This window comes from Mustela nivalis (genome assembly GCF_964662115.1).
Source record: "Mustela nivalis genome assembly, chromosome: 7".
Lineage (NCBI taxonomy): Eukaryota > Metazoa > Chordata > Mammalia > Carnivora > Mustelidae > Mustela > Mustela nivalis.
In genome coordinates, this window is record NC_139026.1 from 62,057,988 (window position 1) to 62,079,795 (window position 21,808).

The following is a 21,808-nucleotide window of genomic DNA, read 5'->3' on the forward strand; positions in this document are numbered from 1 at the left end:
ATTTGCAATCCTAATAACATTGTTTTTCAAATAATTGTGGTAGGATTTGAAGTAGTTTAGAGTACAAAATCTGAAGCCAAAGGCTTGGCTTAAATTCTGGTTCTGATAACGTTTGTTGTGTGATCTTGGACAAGTCACTGAAGTTACAAGTATAGTTAAATCCATTAGGTATTTATAAACAAGAATTCAAATATAGATCAAAGCAGTAGTAAAGAGGAAAAAACCCCCCCAAATAGCTTAAAATATTACAAAACCCATAAACTTCACTTTCTGTTGCCCCCCTACTTTTTTTTGAGAGAGAGAGCAAACAGGGGAGGTTGTGGAGGAGAGGGAGAGGGAAAGAGAGAGAACCTTAAGCTGGCTCCATGCTCAGCATGAGCCCAATGTTGGGCTCGGTCTCATAACCCTGAGATCATGACCTGAGCCAAAATCAAGAGTCAGACGCTTAACCAGCTGACTCACCCAGGTGCCCCTGTTGCATTTTTAAAGAGAGGATATGGGAATGGTATGTTAGACACAAAGAGGGTGAAACTTGCCATTCAGAATGGAGAAAAGTATACAGAAGTCGATGTACATAGTATATAATCTGTTCCCAACCTAGCAGCTCTGGTGATCCTTTTAAAACATAAGTCAAATAAGGGCATCTGGGTGGTACAGTAGGAAAGCGTCTGACTTCGGCTCAGGTCATGACCCTAGGGCCTAATGGAGCCCTGCATTGGGCTCCATGCTCAGCTGGGCGTCTGCTTATCCCTCTGCCTCTGCCCCTCCCTCCACTTAGGCTCCCTTTCTCTCTCTGTCTTTCAAATAAATAAATAAAATCCTAAAAAGAAAAAAAAAGTAAGATAAAGTTACTTCCCTATTCCCATATCTTCAGCAGCTTCCTACCTACTTAGAGTAAAAGTCTTACAATGATCAATTTGGCTGTCAGATCCCAAGATTGCACCCTGCCCCATCCCACTGTGTTATTGCAAACTTAAATTCTACTCCTGTCCTCATTCATTCTGTTTTAGCTACACTGGCCTTCTTGCTATTTCTTGAGTATAGCAGACATACCTCAGGGCCTTTTGCATAGGCCTTTTTCTCCATATGGAAAACCTCTTTTCTCAGATAGCCATGTACCTCAGTCTACATCTCCTTCAGTTCGTTGCTCAGATATCACCTGGATATGCCTATTCTATCCACCAAACTTAAAAAGAAAAAAGCAAATGCTATAGCTTCCCTGTGTTCCCAGTCCTCTAGCCTGTTCTCCTTTTTCTTCTTCTATAGTACTTACTACTTCTTTTATAGTATATACCTTACTTATTACATCTGTTATGTACTGCCCTCCCCTGCTAGACTCTAAGCTCCCTGAAGGAAGAGATCTTTGTGTTGTTCCCCTGTATATATGACTCATACAGAGCAGTGTCTGGAACATGGTAGGCACTCAGAAGTTGTATGCTGAATGAGTAACTCTCCTTTGTAGTTATGTCAGCCTAAATAGGTATAATGAGGCAAACTCAAACTTGTAAAAAGATGAGTTTATTCAGGAATAGCAGAACTGCAGTTTAGGATGTGCAAACTATGGTGAATCTCTTCAGGGTTTGGGTTTGGCTATAATTATGGGCAGGGAATGTAAAGAGGGGATAGTTCAGTTAGAGTCTGTTAAAGTCAAAACCAAATGGAGACCAGGTTTGAACTTCCCTGAGCAGACAAAACCAGAAACAAAGCTCAAGTCCGCTTAGTTTGGAAGACCAGCCCAATCTGGATGGTTTCTTGTTCATGCTTCTGGAAACCATGTAAATACAACTTCCCAAGGTTGATATGAAGCAACTCCTCTTCACCCCCCTATCATTTAAGAAAATTCCAATGTTATCACTTCTCTAAAAATCAGTCATTTACAGAAAATCAGTCTCTTGGTCCTTGAGCTTTATTTTTCTGAGGACACATGGTGAGATTATTTTGTTTTATATCCTCTGATTTCATTTTAGATAGAAATTCCATTATAGTTCTCTATATAGGTGTATATATGTCTACATGCATATATAGATATATGTGATAAACACTGAGTACATAATTAAAGGAATATCACTGAATTTAAATAGATTCAAAGTCAGTAAAAAAAGATAGGAATTTAGCTATGAAATGGCAGATCAAAGATGGAGAGGAAATATTTCAAGACAACTTTAAGAAGAGATGCAGATAATAAAAATGATGACTATTTCTTAGTTTCCTGGGTAGAGCCAACACTGTGCCTTTGTGACATGGAGTAAGCTACTTGACATGGTGCTATACTCTGTTCTGACATGTGAATAAGCATTTCTCTCCCTAGTACCTTCTTCTGTGCCTTTATCAGTTTTTTCTCCATCATTTGCACATCAAATATGCCAATCATAGGTGTAGGTGTTCACTGGATTTGGGTCACCAGAGCTGTGAATGCAATTGGACGAGAATGTATACTTGGAGGAGAAAGAGAAGATAAGCTAGGAAAAAAATAATTTAGATGTTGTTATTTATACTGCATTAGAATAAATCAGTTTTCTCTATATAGTTAGTCAAAGTAACTGTTTTTCTCTCTCTCATAATTCTTTCCCTTTACTCTTCATTCAGTAAGGTACAACTCTGAATCCTTTATCCTCTTCTTTTTTCTTTAAGAAAAAATTGGACCAAACTAAGGCTTTTTCCTTATTTATTAGTGCTTGTAGTATGCACTATACAAGGAGGAATTAAGAAGGATTCTCTAGCAGTTGATAGCACACAGTGGAGTGCCTTGATATGTTTCTGTAGTGTATACTGTTGTTTGGGTTGTTTTCTTGGTTGAATGCCTTGATATGTTTCTGTAGTGTATACTGTTGTTTGGGTTTTTTTCTTGGTTAAAAGCAGATTAAATTCCCCTTGAGGTCAGGGGCTACAGGGGCTAGACACACAGAGTTCTTCAGTACTTACTTGACTTACTGTTCCCTGTAAGTTCTCTGCTGGCCAGGAATTATTTGTTTTATTTTTTTTTTTTTTCCTTTTGTGTCTGGTACATACCGAGGGATGTTTCTTATAAAGCTTTGTCTTTCTCTTTATAGGTATCATACAGACTTTTTGAAGACATGGGCCTTTTTGAAGCTTTCAAAATTCCAGTTAGGGAATTTATGAATTATTTTCATGCTTTGGAGATTGGATACAGGGAAATTCCTTGTAAGTATAAGTTATATGTGAAATAATACTTTTCAATTCTGCCAAATTTGCTCTGGGTAGTGGGATATTGAACCACTGGCAGATAGCAGAGAACTATACATGGTAAACACTGGATGTGACCTCGACCAGGAGATTACAGACTGTTTCAGAGTTCCAGTCCCTTCACCTCTCAGCTGTCAAAGACTGTGGGTCTTACTTCACCTCTACATGCCTCATTTCTTAATCTGTAAAATGGGGATCATAATATCTTTGAGGATTGTAATAGCTTTGTAGGATTGTTATGAGGATAACATGAGGTTATAAATCTGAAGGAGTGATAATAGTTCCTTCACAGTTAGCCAGTTTAAGTGTGTGGTACATAAATAATTAAATGTTAAATTTATTGCTCATTTTATAATACACTCCTTTAATTGGATGAGTTTAACCTTTCTTCTGGCATCTGTAGAGTTAATTCATGAAGGCTTGGAAGTTTTTTCAGTATAAGAAAGACCTGGCTGGGGGTGGAGGGATGGGAGGGTGATGGTCTAATTAATAGAATAGAAAAAAAGAGACACCTCAAAGGGGGTTGCGAAGAAATTACTAGAAGCATTTTAAAAGTCAGATAAATGTGAAGACCAAAGGAAGAGACACAAGCAAGGGTTCCAATTAGTGAACTTAAAAGACTGTGAAGGTAATTTTGTCATTTATGATACAAAATTGGAACAGAGAGGAGATGTTGAATTTTCAATATGGAGCATTTCTGGTATCACCTGAACACGTGAGTAGAATCATCCTACATGCTACAGAATATATGGAACTGAAGAAAATGTCCAAAAATCCAGTCAGAGAAGTTGTGAGAATGTGCAGAAATTATGTGGTACTTTTAGAAAATAAATGCATAGCAAGAGAAGTAGTCAGACATACATTGGTTGAAGCATACCTTAGAAATGCGTCGTTCAAATCATGCTTTAACTTGTAAGTTTTAAATTTGCTTTTATACACCTTAGACTTCAAAACCCCATGTCTTTTTCTAATAGTAAACAGCTGATGTTAAATAAAAATTCTATGGAGACACATAAAGTAGAGGTATTTCCAGAAAGGGATAGTATATTAAACTAATGATCCATTATTAACATACTGTTTTTCAAAACGCCATCCATCTGCTACATTGGAATGAAAATACACAGCTGATGGCATGTGATAGGAGAAGATAATGAAGAATTGGATCTAGAAATTAAATTTGTTGGAGACTATGGGACCAAAATGCAGACAAGACAAGAGGGTGGGTGTAGACAAGAGAGAAACTTAAGAGCACTGGGTCCCTTGGGAAAGTCTGGACAGTAGGGCCATGGAAAAAGAGAGAGACAAAAAAGGGGCAGTTTGAAAGAATCTCAAGATAAGCCTTGCTTTCTTAATACCATTTTCCCAGGGCACACCCTGGTTAGATGCCAGTGATTGATGTAAGTGTTACTGAGTTTTCAACAGCTAGTCATCAGACTAAATTTACAAATTGTTCTATTTCCAAATGTATTTTAGTGACATAATCAGCTATAGCCAAGTCTATTAAGTACCAGTTGATGAACTACTAACTTTTCTCTAGGCAGTATGTCATAAAATCTTAGGGAAAGTCGACCAGTATTTAAGTGTAAAAAGAAGTTTCCAGATTCTAAATTTTATTTTATTAATTTTATTATTTTATTACTTATGTTTATATTTTCTCATTTTACAACTGAATAGATGTTTCTTTTTTCTGAAATAGTGGCTTCTTCATTTCATATGAAAAGAATTTAACAAATTTTTTTTTATTTTTTATTTTTATTATAGCGTAATAAACTTGTTCTATTATAACATAATAAGCTTGTTCTATTAGGAACCCTAGACATTTTTTGTAAAGGGAATTCATTTACAGAGGTTTTAGCTTGACTGGTGATCACTTTTATTTTATTTTTAAAGATTTTATTTATTTATTTGACAGAGAGAGATCACAAGTAGGCAGGGAAAGGAGGAAGCAGGCCTCCTGCTAAGCAGAGAGCCTGATGTGAGGCTTTGATCCCAGGACCCTGGGATCATGACCAGAGCCAAAAGCAGAGACTTTAACCCACTGAGCCACCCAGGTGCCCCTGGTAATCCCTTTTAAATAGTAATTCCTTGCATGTGGTAGTATTATAAATTTAGACTAATAAAGGTATTTATTAAAAGTGCTATTTATCATTAATTTTAATTATCATACACAAATATTTCTTATATGTCTCCTTAATTTAGTATCTACTCCTAGAGGATAATATTTCTAATAGCTCTATCTAAATAAACCCATATGTAAATGAAAATCCCAAGAGTATCTAAAATGGGATTAGATTAACTTTAATAGGACAATGACCTAAAATATTAGAAACTAAATTTTATTATACTTCTAAGCACACTTTTAACAATTTTTAAGAGATAAAGACTTTTAAATTCGTACCCAGAGCCCTTACTAAAATTTGAGAAATCTAGATGTAAAAATGGACACAGGTAGGTAGGTAGATATTTCATGGAGTAGCAGTGGACGAAGTATAAATATAGGCAATTCACTGATAGAACTATGATGCTGAATATATATTTGTTCAATAAAGGTTAGGATAAATTAAGGTATACTTGATACTCAGTTGCACGGAGAAATAAATAATGTTCATTGTTGTTCACAGTCCCTTTCAGTTGGGCATACTGGCAAGTAAAGAAGAGAAATTGTTAGGTCTTATCCATTCGTGAATTCAAAGTTAGTTTTGAGGGTGCTTTTTCCATTTTCAGAGACCTTCATCACTGAAGTACATTCTTCCTAACACCTCTCATTCTTGTTATTGAAGCTGGAGAAGTGGGTAGAATGGCGGCCGTGAGAATAATCTTGGTCCGTCTGTGTGTAGTTCAGTTCAGTTAAGCTGTGTGTCACGTGCCCACCAGTGTGAAAGCTAGATGCTGAGGGGGCGTGGGACAAGCTGGAAAGGTACAACTATGACAGTATTTGCTATAAGCCAAAGGGAAAAAAAAATATTTAAATTGTCACTTTTCTTCTTTAACACTTGCCTAAAGAAGCATAGAAAGAATTTTCAATTGAAAGTCTATAGGTCTAAAAATCTATACATTTTACATATAACTCCCACCCTCCAAGCCAGCTCACTTCAATTCTGTGCTTGAGGGATAGGGAGAAAGTTGAGAAAAACAAGTGTATCGAGACAGAGGTGGGGAGCTGGGCAGGCTATGGGAATGAGACAGGGCATGAATGAGTGATGGTAATTACTTGCACACAGTAATTTTCCCAGCTTTCTGCAAAGGAGGAGGAAAGACCTCAACTCAGAAGCTCTCCCCCAGCCTATCCCCTAATGGTGGCAGTGGTGGCATTTTCTTCCTCTAGCAGCTCATCTCTGCCTTCTCCCTCCCCCAGGGGTTTAGCATACCTTTTATTTTAGCTCTTCAATTCTTAACAAATCCAGCATTGATCTTGGAAGAAAACCAGCGATCTGTGCTAACTCACTGTCTTGTCCAAAAACAATCTTTTTTTTTTTTAAAGATTTTATTTATTTATTTGAGAGAGAGAGAGAGTGGTCACTTGCTTGAGCATGAAAGGGAGAGAGCAGCAGAGGGGAGAGGGAGAAGCAGGCTTCCTGCTGAGCAGAGAGCTCTGCACAGAGCTGGACCCCAGGACCCTTGGGATCATGACCTGAGCCCAAGGCAGATGGTTAACCAAGTGAGTCACCCAGGCGACCCAGCAGCATGCATTTTACGTGAATTATATTTACATTAGTTGCAAGCTTACTCTGTGTCAGGAATTTAAAAATATGTTTTCTTCTGTAATTCTCACAAATGTACTGTGAAATAAGGCACTACTTTTTAATATGCCTTTATTTTTAAAATTACAGGATGAGTTGTGAGCAGCTCACTCGAGCTCACACAGGTAATAGATCTTAGAACAGAGACAAATTCAGATCTGTCCTAAATCCAGACACTTAGCATGACGAGTTTGGTAATGGCACAGGTATGGATCTAAAATGTTTGGTCTTGGATGACTTGAGATAATCTATACACAGAGATACAGACTCCAATTTCAATGAAATTGTTCTTTGGATGATTAGGTAATATCAGTATTCTCCTCTGGCAATGACAGGGCATGGGGTTTGCCATTTCCTCCTTTGGAGCCTTGGATGTCTGTTATAAGCACATCCTCTCAAGTCCTTACAAGGCCCCTCTGCTGAAATGCTGGGGGTTTACATAAAATTTAGCTACATATCATCACTTAAAGATTGACTCTTAAGAGTTCCTGGAAATGTAGGGAAATAAGCACCATCTACCTACATCCCCCTGTATGCCATGAACGCCAAAAATGTTAGTTTTTTCTGGGGCACCTGGATGGCTCAGTTACGTGTCTGCCTTCTCAGGTCATGATCCTGGTGCCCTGGGATCAAGTTCTGCTCCAGGTTCCCTGCTCAGCAAGGAGTCTGCTTTTCCCTCTCCCTCTGCCCCTCCACCAACTTGGGCTCCTGAGAGGGCTGTCTTTCTCAAATAAATAAAATCTTTAAAAGAAAAAGAAGGGAAAGAAAAAAATAAAAGAAAAAGAAAAAATGTTCATTTTTTTCTTTTTTCTCTGACCAGGGTCCGGATGTTTTCCCCAATTTCCATTATCATTCTTACTGTTCTCTTCTCTTTTCTCTTTTATCTGTTGAGTATTATTCAGAGATGTGATCTACTATATTGGATGATACTGTATTATGGTTGGTCATTAGAAATAGAGTATGTAAAGTTAGCATACTTAGGATAATGTATAGCAATCAATGAAATATTCTGAAGGGCCAGTAAACAAGAGAAGAACTTGGAAGAACTGCACCAGAAAAAGGTGAGCTGAGAGCACACCATGCCTTTGGTCTTGGTTCAGTAGATGCCGAACTGCAGGTATAGAATATACCCCCTTCCCATGGTAATGACCTTTAACTAGAGGATTTGGTTTTCTCGTAAATTTTGCTCTTCTAAATGACTCAACTCCCTACATTAATGTACAAAAAAAGTTTTTATTTTTCTCTTCAGGTATTTCCTAGAGCTGTGTTCCCAAATTAGAATTTTTAGATCAGAGAATATCATTGATTGTGGTTTTCAGTTTTGCTTTGTGAATTTAACCTATATTCAGAAGATATATTGTTAATTTTTACCAGTGTTTTAAATTTTTGCAAAAGAATCCTACTTTGTTTTATTCAGATTATATTTGTATGCTACTTAGCAGAGATGAATATTAGGTGGTACAGACCATTGGTCTGACCTAATTGAAGTATGTCATGCATCTTTCTGGTCCTCTGCATAATCTTATATAGGAGCGTGGAAATAAATATGACGGTAAACATTGCAGTGATTGCACTTAGTGAGCTTTCTATAGATGTTCGGTTTCTTCCAGACACAGATTTTTCCACTTCAGACATCTGCATGCATAATCAATGTAATGTGTGCTTCCCCCCCCAACCCTCATTGCTATGGCTATTATGGAGTCTTGGAAGAGTAATCGAAGAGTATTTGTCCTAGAACATTTGGCTGCCTTTCACTGGGGTATTCAAGTGTTAAGACTAAACTGTTTATCCAGTAGGTGGCACTCTTAGTCCTTGGACCCCAAAGTTCACCAATGAATGACTGTTCTTCCTTTGCACTGGTTACAGATCATAACAGAATCCATGCCACTGATGTGTTACATGCTGTGTGGTACCTTACTACCCAGCCAATTCCAGGCCACTCTACTGTAATTAATGATCCCGGGTCAGCAAGTGATTCAGGTGCGTATTAAGTGCATCTGTGCTCCCTTGTTGCGGGTGGGGAGTGGAGAGAAGCTTTTCCTTAATAAAGGAAGTCAAGACAGATAGTACCAGTTTAATACTTTTTAAAATTTTCTATTACTTTCATTTTCTCTTCTCAGATTCTGACAGTGGATTTACTCATGGACATATGGGATATGTCTTCTCAAAAATGTATAACGTGCCTGATGATAAATACGGATGTCTGTCTGGGAATATCCCTGCCTTAGAGTTAATGGCATTGTATGTGGCTGCAGCCATGCATGATTATGATCACCCAGGAAGGACAAATGCTTTCCTGGTTGCAACTAGTGCTCCTCAGGTAAATCTTTCCATTTTGATGTGAAGAAATAATTTGCTTGAGCGATTTTTCCAAAGGTAATTAATTTTATAAGTTTGACTTATAATAAGGAACAGATGAATATGAGCCCAACTATGTTTAGCCCTAGGATAGAATTTGTGGAGACCAAGCTAATTTTGAAAAGATATCATATTTGTTCCAAGATATTAATGGCAGGCTTGCAACTTTATTACCCGTGGGAATCCCATCTCAGTTTTCTTCTAAAGAAGAAAAACTAGTTAAATCCATATTAATGAACCTTCTCAACAAAGAAAATCCAACCTATACAAAAGTCTTTTTGAAAAGATTGGAGAACCAGATCTTTCTTGGACTTTTAATTATGTAAGTCGTCATTGTATATAAAACCCATTCCTTTGAAATACATTTATTATAACAACCATGATACTTATGACATTTGGTTAGTAGGATTTAAACATCAACTTACTTCATTCATTTGAGGGATTTTTTATTTTTTACCTGAACATAGTATTCCAAAAACAATAACTTTAAAGAAGTCCATTTTCATATATACTTAAATTTAGGTCAAAAATTAATCACTGAGTATCTTGGCATCTCCATCTATGTAATTAAACCCAGTAAGTTTCTCTTTGATTTAATTAGCTGTGTCTCTGTTACTAAGTGTTCTGAGATCCTGTTTTTCTTTCTAGAGGATCTAGAAGCCAATCTGGTCTCATATTTACTTTTTTTCTTATTTGCTTTTTGTCTTTACTAAACTCCCATCCATTTCCACCTGTCTTATAGACTAGACTAGAATTTTCCTCTAATCTATATACAATAAAAGTATCCTGAATTTTTTCCCCAACTATCTACTTTAGCTTATTTCAGCATGTCCTTCACACTCCAGAATTATTTTTCTTAAAGGTGGGCAAATCCTTTTGCCAGCACCGTTTAGCATTCATATTTTCCTTCACATGTGTGCATTTTTACTTAGTACAATTGAAATTTTCATGTGCTTTGTTTTTCCTTTTTATACTTATGCCTTCTTTTTTCCTGTATTTTCTGTCTACCACACTAGTGTTCAAGCAGTGTTTAGGTAACTTCTTTTATAGTGTCCCTCAGCATTATTAGAGAATTCCTGCAAATAGATATTTATTGTACACCTTTACTTCCTAGTTGGAGGGTGATATCTTCTATGGCTATTTGTGGGATGAGAATTTTTAAATTATGAGCCTCTCAGGAATCCATTCCTATTTATTAATTATACATGCTTAAGGAAAGGTAATTCTTATTCTAGATGCAGAAATTAACTGAGTCACCTCAGAGGGATTTTAATATATTTGGATTTTTTTAATAGTTAAATTTCTGTGCAGACAAATCTGATAAAAGCTAACTCTAAGCCCCTCATTTGCAAGAATTTGGAATAAAGTTTCAAGGAAATGAAATTCACCTTACAAAGAAAGGAAATTTTAACCAAGAAAAGTAATCAACAGCCAATGTAATTACGTTATGGAATTCTTAATAACCAACAGTCACAAGATTACATTTCTATGTCCTGTGAAAAAAGAGGATCCTGAAAGCTTTGCCTATTCTTATGTATTTTTATGATTTGGGTTTTTTTGTTTTTTGTTTTTAATTTAAAAGTTGAGCCATTCAGTCTTTGCCCTCTTTGCCTAGGCGGTGCTCTATAACGATCGTTCAGTTTTGGAGAATCATCACGCAGCTGCTGCATGGAATCTTTTCATGTCCCGGCCAGAGTACAACTTCTTAGTTAACCTTGACCATGTGGAATTTAAGCATTTTCGTTTTCTTGTCATTGAAGCAATTCTGGCCACTGACCTGAAGAAACACTTTGATTTTGTAGCCAAATTTAATGCCAAGGTAACGAGATTTGTACCAGTCTTCATTTTATGACCATATTGAAAGATGTCATGGAATCAAAGTGTGGAACAAAACTTACTGCTCTCACCTCTTATATGTCAACTGTGAAAATGAAATGCAATAGAATGTTTAACCAGAAGCAGATATACGGGGCTTGGTCCCAATCTAGAAATCTGAGATGTTGAGGTGCTACCTATATATTATACTTTGTGCTGCAAAGAAGTAAAATTCTCTCTGTCATTGGGTTTTTTGTTCGATTTTATTTGCTCTCATCTCTGTGGTATACTAACATAAATTGTCTGGAAGTAGAAAAGGTCAGAACCCTGAAACAAAATTTCATACATCAAACATAAATACCCAAATGTTTTTTTTTTTTTTTAAAGATTTTATTTATTTATTTGACAGAGAAATCACAAGTAGGCAGAGAGGCAGGCAGAGAGAGAGAGAGAGAGGAGGAAGCAGGCTCCCTGCTGAGCAAAGAGCCCGATGCGGGACTCGATCCCAGGACCCTGAGATCATGACCTGAGCCGAAGGCAGCGGCTTAACCACTGAGCCACCCAGGCGCCCCTACCCAAATGTTAACTTAAAAAAATTTCTTATCATTTGTAGCTGTATTGATTTACTAATCATTGGTAATAAATGCTAATTTTAAATAGCATTTATTTTCAGTTCCATAATTTAACAATTACTTTATGCATCATTTAAAATTTTATTTTTCTGATGAGCTGTTTTACTATTATGTAAGCCAGTAGCATTTTAAATAGCTAAGAAGTTCCTCCTTTCTTGGTATTCTGATCTCTACATGTTAATATAATAAATATTGTATTGTTTATTTTGTCCAACTTTTGCTTTCATTGAGGCAAACCACATTTTACCTTTGCTTCTCAAACAGGTTAATGATGATGTTGGAATAGATTGGACCAATGAAAATGATCGCCTCCTGGTTTGCCAAATGTGTATAAAGTTGGCTGATATCAATGGGCCAGCTAAATGCAAAGAGCTCCATCTTCAGTGGACAGAGGGTATTGTCAATGAATTTTATGAACAGGTAACCAATTGTTTATCTTAATTTATAATAGGCTGCTCATGAATTCACAAAAGCTTGCAAAAGCTGTAAAAGTGTTATCAGTCTCTTTTATATTCATATTAACATCAGAAAACTAAAAACTCTAAGATAAAGTTATTTGCAAGTATTATAGGGAGTGGAGGTGAGGGCAGAAGAAGATGAAATAATGAAATGACCGGACACATTAGGAAGATCATTGACATATTGTTTCTTTTTTAAAAATAAATTTATTACAATTGAAGCTCATTTACATTTATATAAATGAATGTACATCAGATTAAGTTCATTGACTTTTAATATTCAATAACAGCAGTGTCTGAAATATCTTTATAAATAGGCATTTTATTTGAGATGATAATGTGAGAGTAAACACTCTACAGAAGAATCTTCCACAGAAACACTGATCAGATTATATATGAAGCATTGTTTTGAGTACTGTGATCTGTTCTCTTAAGAGGATTCCGGAGGTGGTGGAGAATGGGTAAAGGACAGGAATCAGTAGCATAATTTGACATGATGAGGGTTGCTAGAGGGGTGTTGGGTGGGGGGATGGGCTAAATGGGTGATGGGCATTAAGGAGGGCACTTGGTGTAATGAGCACTGGGTGTTATATGCAACTTATGAATCATGAAATTCTCCCCCTGAAACTAATAATACAGTATATGTTAACTAAATTGTATTTAAATAAAAAAATTTTTTTTTAAAAAAAGTGAAGGTCATTTCCCTGTGTGGTGGAGAAAATGGAGGTGTTACAGTAACTGTCTTCAGATACTTTAAAGACTGACATACAAATTTAGGATTAAGTGCATCATATGTTGCAGAGATAAAAGTAAATATCACTTAGCACAGGATTTGATTTATAAGAAACATTAGATTTCTTTCTGCTTCCCTAAAAAGAGTATAAATATAACCAGTCTATACAAGTTATAGAAGGATTGATTTCAAGACAATGTGAGAAAGAAATATGTATTATAAAGGCATCCAGAAATAAGATGAGGTGACTTTTTAAATAATAAATTGACTATCACTGGATATACTTGAAGAGGGATTAGAAAGAACTTTTGTGGGTTTTATAGATAGGACTCATACATAGGTTAAAAGGTTTGTACTTAATAGAAAATAATATATTGCCTTTTCTAGAAATGATATTAACTCATAATCAATCCCCAAGTACTGAAATACCAAAAAAAAAAAAAAAAAAAAAAAAAAAAGTGGGGGGCACACCTGGGTGGCTTAGTCAGTTAAGTGTCTGCTTTCGGCTCAGGTCATGATCCCAGGGTCTTGGGATTCAGTCCATGTTGGGCTCCCTGCTCAGTGGGGAGCCCACTTCTCCTTCTCCCTCTGCCCCTCCTCCCATTGTTTATTTTTTTCTCCTCTCTCTCTCTCTAATAAATAAATAAAAATCTTAAAATAAAAAATAAAGAAAATTTAAAAATGCAAAAAAAAAATAAAGGAAAAGGATAACCCAGTTATAATAATTCTACTACATAGACATAACGATTGTTGGTATTTCAGTATATTTCCTTTGTTAATTTTGCTAGGTGACTACTGGTTTACAGTCTGTTATTTTTTTCCAGAAAGATTTGAAGTATTTCAAAATAAAAACACTTACACAGTAGTACTATTAAACATGTTGACAAGTCAGATTATCAGAAATCATGTGATCACAGAAGATAAAATTCAACCAAAAGCTGAGATAAGGTGGCATCTTTAATTGAGCAATAAATTATTCTAAGCTTTACTAGCAGCCAAGGTAAAAGGAAAAAAAGTGATAGATTGTTTTTTTTTCATAATTATTCCCAGCATTGCATTTTGAGTACATTTATAGCCTAATAGAGAAAGGCGTGACATGATAAGAAATACCATCTGCTAAGACATTAGACCATTTCTTCTGTTGCCCCTTGATCAAAAGCCAAAACCTCAAGATCACAAAAGTGGTAAATGTCAACAAAACATTTCTACAGGGATCTCAGCAATTTGGGTAGAATCCTTTAGCAGTCAAGTAAAAGAGGGAGTTCACACATGAGTGTCTGGGTTCTTACGTAATTGCAGATTTTAGGTGCCAAGTGAATGCTGACTCTACTAGTATTTTATTTTATTTTATTATTTTTTTTTTAAGATTTTATTTATTTATTTGACAGACAGAGATCACAAGTAGGCAGAGAGGCAGGCAGAGAGAGAGGAGGAAGCAGGCTCCCTGCCGAGCAGAGAGCCCGATGTGGGACTCAATCCCAGGACCCTGAGATCATGACCTGAGCCGAAGGCAGCGGCTTAACCCACTGAGCCACCCAGGCGCCCCTCTACTAGTATTTTAAACTTTCCATGTCATGTATCTTTTTGGTTGACCCTTCATGATAAATTCCTATTTCTAGGGTGATGAAGAGGCCAGCCTTGGGTTACCAATAAGCCCCTTCATGGACCGTTCTGCTCCTCAGTTGGCCAATCTTCAGGAATCCTTCATCTCTCACATTGTGGGTCCTCTGTGCAACTCCTATGATTCAGCAGGACTAATGCCAGGGAAATGGGTGGAAGATAGTGATGAGTCAGGAGATACTGATGACCCAGAAGAAGAAGAGGAGGAGGAAGCACCAAACGAAGAGGAAACCTGTGAAAATAATGAATCTCCAAGTAAGTTTTATGAAATCTATTTCTAGTGTGTTTTTTCTAAGTTTCTTTTTTTTTAACATAGGTTCAGATAAGTCTTGAGCTTCTCGAGAAGTACATAGTTTGTGTCCAGATACCATCTTCATCTGATTGTGTATAACCTCCCTTCCCTAATATAATAATAGAAGTTATAGACTATGGAATCTATTATAATACCACATTCATATAAAGATACAGCCTCTGTTATGAAGTAAAAAGAAATTAAACATTTGGAGCCTGTCCTTCAGAATATCTTAATGATTTAGAGATGAGAGGAGTTTCAGATACCCTATAGAGCAACCACACGCTTATGTTGGTTTAGTTGGAGGAAAGCTGTGTGAAGTGGTAAGAGTTAGCTATCACACATTCATGTAACAAATATTTATTAAGCATCTACTTTGTGCCAGGCATTCTTCCAAGTACTGAAGATAGAGCCATGAGCAGATCAGGCAAAATATAAATAAATTGTTGCCCATTTAAATGACTCTTTTAGTGGAGTACGTAGACACTAAGCAAGACCAATTGGTAAGTCTTTGACATGTGAGATACTGATAAATGCTAGAGCTTTAAAAAAAAAATGGAAGAGGGATATAAAATATTGCAGAGAATGGTTAAAATTTTAGATAAGGTAGCCACAGATGGGCTAAATAAAAATGATTAAAAAAAAAAAAAAAGACTGAGAGATTTGGGGGAATGATCCATGGAAGTATAGGAAAAAGTGTGCCGAGAAAGAGAGAAAAGCAAACTGTGTAAAGGTCCTGAGGTGGGCGTTGGCTGGGTGTTGAAGAAGCATGGGCTGGGCTGGGGTGGCTGAGAGGAAAGGTAGTGAGGGAGCAGCAGGAGAGAGGCGGTGGGGAGCCAGATGATGGAGGGCGTGAGGGTGGGGCTCTGTAGGGCACTGTATGGAGTTTGGCTCTTAACTCTGAGTAAGATGGGAAGCTGTCCGTGATTTTGTGCAGAAGAGTTAGCTGATTCAGCTTACATTTTAAATGGGTTACCTCAGCTGCTGTACTGAGAATACCTTGAGTTTAGGGTAGAACAAGGGTAATAAGTTAAGAGGCTATTGAAATTATCCAAGTGAGAAAAGAATGTGGCTTTGAACAGGACAGAGCAGTAGTGTTTATGATGATGAAAAGTGTTTCCATCTGGTCTCTCATTTGGAGCACATGATGTAGCCAGTTTACATGATGGCTACATGGGTTTATCTGACTGTAAAAAGAGATTTTTTTTTTTCTTCTCATCTTGAAATATTCTTTGATATTTCTCCTGTCATAGGGAGGAGACCCAAACAGCATAATTAGTAAAGCCCATAACTCTTACAGTGCTATTGCACAAATACTGTTCTTGCATTCATGAAAACATAGTATGTAATTTATATGTGCCTTCAGAAAGAATGTGCAGTCATATTTTTTCGAAGTGCTTATCCAAAATATTACCAAAGAGACATATTCTGATCATCTGTTTCTATTTTTTAGCACAGTCAGGAAAATTCATGACTCAGTTCATCTCAGCCATCCAGTAAATGCAGTTTAACATGGGTGGTGACCCATTTGCCCTCACATAAGTACTCTGCTGTAAGCTTACCAAGATAGGGAGATCTTTATTAAGTATAAACTGATGAGGGTTTTGCAGTTTTGATTCTAGGTCAAATTTTTGCCCAAGTTCTGTGTCCTATATATTAACTTTGGTACAGAATAAGGAAAAAGTCAAAAGTTGTTTTCCTTCAATATTCTATTATTGAAGTAATTATATTTTATTTCTCTGGTGCTTATAAAAAAGGTTTCCATTAGCAATTTGGGGCTAGTCCTGAAATTCAGAGTTTGGAACCAAGATTGGGATTCATGGCTTATTTTTTCATTTGCTCATTTAATAAACATGTATTGGTTTTCTTTTTCCCTTTTTCCCTTTTTTTTTTTTTAACTTGTTTTCATTTCAGAGACCTGTAGTTTGCTGTTTAAGGAAAGGACGGGGTTTTTTGGGTTTGGGTTTGGGTTTTTTTTTTTGAATGAGTGACATTAGAAAGTGTTGTCAGCTTAGCCTCTTGGAAAAGCCTTGTTCCCATGGGCACTCAATGATTGCTATTTGAACTCAAACACATCGAAAAAGCACACACATAATACAGTCATCAGGAATCAAAGGACACAGGCCAAGAGATTTTACAGGCTCAACTTGTCAACATTGGCTTTAGCAACAAACGCGACAACCAGATATTCAATTACTTTTCCGTTCTGTGGGGTTCAGTTGCCATACTGACTTCCAGATTCTGCTCTCCAGACCAAGCCCTCCAAACTCTACTGCTGTAGAATCCTAGTAATTTTAATTCTGTAATCATATTGACTGAGATGGTTAACTTGATTTAGCCTGAAACTTAGGTTTCAGAAAAAATTTAGATTAAATATGCACTGATAATTTCAGCAATTTGCAAAACTTGGAGATCTCCCAGGAAACACAGAATTAAATGTTTCAATATGGTATCCTAGGGAAAGAAGGCTTTTTCCCAACCTCATAATTAAATCTGAAAGATTCCTACAGCGAACTAAGAGGTTTCTAATGAAGTACTAAGCTGCATTTAGAATTTGAGCAATGAAAGGCTCTTTGTTCTCATTTCAAAAGGTTCCAGTGCTGAACAATTTGGCTCCCAATACAGGCATGCTTTAGACCACCTGCAGACTCTAATCTACGCAAATTTATTTGGTACAAACTTTCTTCTACGTCACCTTATTCAGTTTAATTCCAGAGAGGTTTATTGCTAACGTTTAACAGCATTAATAAGAGAACAGCTGTTCTCATAGGGGCTGCCCTGAAAGGAAAAGGAGAAAAATTGAGCTTTTGTTACCTCTTCCCTATGAATACACTGCGTGAATGTGTACAGCAGTCAGATGGAGTGACCACCTTGGGCAGTAGCGTTAATCGTATCACTGTGATTCAGATCTATCCTTCAGCCAGTACTCACGTGTAACTCTCTTGATTCAAAGGAATAGGTTAAAAACTACATTAACATTTAAAAATTTCTCAACAGAAACTGATTTGTACCTGACTCCAATAAAAACAAAGTAGAAATAAGCAAGTAGATGGCTTTGGTAGAAGAGTAATTTTATAAATGTGCTTTTAAAAATCTAATGTAGGGGTGCCTGGGAGGCTCAGTTGGTTGAGCACCTGACTCTTGATTTTAGCACAGACCATGAATTCAGGGTCGTGGGATCGAGCCCCGATTCCCTCTCTCCCTCTGGCCCTCCTTCCCTCTCTTTAATAGTTAAAAAAAGAAAAAGAAAAAGAAAAAAAACAACAACCTAATGTAGTAGTAATATATCTTACTGATTTTTATAGGAATAACTCAGATTTTTTAAAATTTAGTGTATGCGTGTGTGTGTGTGTGTGTGTATGCTTATTAAGAAACTTTCAAATGAAGAAATTGATGTCATGCTCCAGGACCCTATGACCTTCTGCCGTATGCATGCCCTTCACTCTGCCTGGAATGCTGCCCACACCTTTTTCACCTACTGTATTTAATTTTCAAAATTTACATCTCACCTCAAGTGTCCTATCCTTTGAAAAAATCTTACCTGTTCCCTCGCAGATTGAGTCGTGTGTTGCCGTGGTTTGATGTGTCAGAGAGAAATTGCACTGCACACTTATTAAAAGTGTCAGAAAAGACTTTATTCAAGATTATTGCAATAAGGAAGAGAGATTAAATTCAACTCCATTGAAACTAAGGCAGGAGGATATTTAAGCACTAGTGTGAGTTTGTGAAAATCCAGGATAGGACCTTAGAGGGATGTTGGTCAATATGATAGAGCCATCTGTGTTTGCTAATTGGTACTTGGTGAAGTTGGACACTTCCCCTCCCATGGAGACTTGAATTAGGGACCCTGTTTTTTTCAATGATTTCATTTCAAAGGAATCACACCCAGGTACGTGGGAGACATGTTCTTGGATTGTAAAACTAGGTAGAAGCTGGGAGAAGATTTATATTACAAAGGAGCAGAGAAGGTATTTGCACTTTCAACTCTTAGCAAGTAAATGCTATAAGAAAAGGGAAGTCAGAGACCTATATTCTGGAAGAAACCAATCTAAAGTTTAGTCAAGCTGAGGGGAACATTAAGCCCATCTTGATCATATGCATACATTGTCGTAAAACACAAATACAACATGTGTGTTTCATTTTTTGTCTTCTTTGCCCTCTCCCCTATAAACTGTAAGCTCCCTTAAGGCAAGCTCTGGACTAATCAGTCTTTGTGTCCATAGCATCCAGAAAATTGCTTGCCAATTAATGAGTGGTCGATATAAGTTTGATTGGTGGATTTATCTCATAAATAAAATAATGAATACAGTAAATTGTTTTATAAATTTTTGCTTATGACTCTGCTTGTATCCCTTCCCCCAGCATTATTTCAGCTTAATAATTTTGTTTTGTGTCTGCATGGCTCAAAAGTAATTCAAGATGATTTAATTTAAGGTCCTTTTATTTGATCTGTATTTTTAAATCAATCTTATCCTGTAAAATGCAAGAAATTTTTGTGGTATATTAAAATAAAGCTGTTGAAGGAATCACTAGTACTTCCACAAAAATTTTGCTGGACGGCCTCCGAGAGCTCTAGTTCCTTTGGTACACCGCAGAGCAAATGGATTTTTTTTTTCCTATCGTTACTCTTTTTTTCTTCTATTATTTCTTCTTCCCCCCTCCTCCTGATTATACATTGTGAATCATTGCTACTTTATTAAGTAAGCCCACATATCCCTGCTGACCATCCTGGAAACTTGTACTATTACTGTTACCTCTTAACATAGTCTCTATTAGATCAGATATCCTTTTCATATCATGGTCATTTTTATGACTTACCAACGCTTCATCATTTACTTGCAACTGTGGAGCAGAAGGTAGGGAGAACATGAGTCATCTAGTAAACTCTTACTACTGAATACTTACTAACATCTGGAGGTTTTGAATATACACAAAAAGAGGATACAGGTTTCTGCCCATAGGGAATTTTATAGCGTAACAGGGAATCTTAGCCTACTTTCTAAATTCTTGGCCTAAGTCTACAATGGTCACTCAGATAAAGGTACCAAGAGTTACATTGTGACTGTGAACAGACCCTCTTCAAAGCTCAAGATGAGCTGCCAACTTTACCTCTGCCCTGGAAGGTCTCCCAGACATTACATGTTCAGCATCCCCCTCAAATCTCAAGATTTGCCTTTCTCACTATATCTTAATACTACTCAACGGCTCAGGCCAGACAGTTCAGGGTTGGTTTTTTTGGTTTTGTTTTGGTTTGATTTGATTTTTCTTAGTTTCAGAGGTAGAATTTAGTGATTCATCAGTGGAATATAACACCCAGCACTCGTTACCTCACATGCTATCTTTAATACCAGCACCCAGTTACACCATTGCCCCACTGACCTCTCCAGCAACCTTCAGTTTGTTTCCTAGAGTTCAGCATCTTTTACGGTTTGTCTTTCTCTCATTTTTCATCTTATGTTTCCCTCTCTTCCCCTATGTTCATCTGTTTTGTTTCTTAAATTCCACATAAGAGTGAAATCTTGCAATATTTGTCATTTTCTGACTGACTGACTCTGCTTAGTGTAATAAATACCCTCTAGTTCCATCCACATCATTGCACATGTTAGGACTTCATTCCTTGTGATGGCTGAGTGAGTACATGAGTGAGTATATGAGTACATGTACACCACATCTTTATCCATTCACCTGTCCCTGGACATTCAGGCTCTTTCCATATTTTGGCTATTGTGGACATTACAATGTTAAACAGTGGGGTCCATGTGCCCCTTCAAATCACAATGTCTGTATCCTTTGGGTAAATACCACTTGCTGGGTCATAGGGTAGCTCTGTTTTTTAACTTGGTTCATCCCTCTTCTTTTTTCTCTACATCTAATCAGTTGCCAAAGTCCTGTTGATGAAACCTCACAAATATATCTCACACTTACCGACTTCTTTTCATTTCCATTACCTTCACTCTATCCCCAGGCATCATCATCATGTTGCTGAGTCCTTTTTTTTCTCTTTGTGCCACCTTTAAAAGATCTTGTAAGTCTCAGTGTGATTGCACTTGATTTTCCACTTTCTACCCACTAGAGTAAAAACTCCATGCTGGTAAGCATTATGTCTATCAGTGAGCGACCAGAATCTGGCCTACTTGGTACATATTAGGTGCTTAATAAGTAGATAAGGAAATGGAAGACTAAACAGTGAATTATGGTATCAATTCAAATTCTTTAAAATATCTTATGTTTCTTCTGTTGAAATTGATTTTACTACACTTCCCCAACCAAGAGATGTGATTTGTAAAAACTGGCTTCAGTACTTCTTTGTTGAAAACGTGAAATGTTTGGGTCACCAAGATAATGTAATTTGTTTACTTATTAAATACATATTTGCTGAGCCTGCTTCTGTTTGAGGTATTTATGGGTCTTTACAAGGCTTCCTCAAAGAAGCTATAGTCTAATAGAGGGTCTAATGCCTAGAATATAGGAGAACAAGATAAATGTCCTAAAGGATGCACATTATTGAGGACGATGTTTTAGTTCCAAGTGACAAGACTCCAATCAAGTGAGCATATGCAAAAGGGAAAATGATTGGTTTAGGTAAACCTGATGTTGTCTAGTATCCACGCTTACTTGCATCTGCCCTTGTCTCGGAGTCTCCTGCCTGATAGCCTGATCTTCATCTTTGCTTTTTTCATGAGACTGGACTATAGCCAGCTCTGTGTTCCCTTCATTCCAGATAAATAAACAGAGGAGAAAAGATCCCCAATTCCCAGTCCCTGACTCATTTCCATTCTGTGCCATTGGAAAAAAAAATCCTAGGGAAGGACTCCCAACTGACCTGATTTGGGTCACATGTGTACCCTTTGACCCATCACTGAGACATAGCTATTTTGTCAGAAGTTTGGGGGGTGGGGAGTAGAATTTGAAAACCTTTTCTAGAACTACATAATTAAAAAAGGGATGAGAGTTTC

At 36.9% G+C, this 21,808-nt stretch overlaps 1 protein-coding gene across 3 annotated transcripts in view; it reads left to right on the forward strand.

The window, feature by feature from the left end:
- PDE3A (phosphodiesterase 3A) overlaps window positions 1-21,808 on the forward strand; it is a 319,769-nt gene that overhangs the window by 293,005 nt on the left and 4,956 nt on the right. For all 3 annotated transcript variants that reach the window (XM_082740632.1, XM_082740633.1, XM_082740634.1), the window contains exons 10-15: window positions 3,051-3,162; window positions 8,811-8,924; window positions 9,065-9,264; window positions 10,918-11,121; window positions 12,014-12,169; window positions 14,560-14,815. In XM_082740632.1, coding sequence (XP_082596758.1) covers window positions 3,051-3,162; window positions 8,811-8,924; window positions 9,065-9,264; window positions 10,918-11,121; window positions 12,014-12,169; window positions 14,560-14,815 — 1,042 coding nt within the window. The remainder of the gene's footprint in view (window positions 1-3,050; window positions 3,163-8,810; window positions 8,925-9,064; window positions 9,265-10,917; window positions 11,122-12,013; window positions 12,170-14,559; window positions 14,816-21,808) is intronic.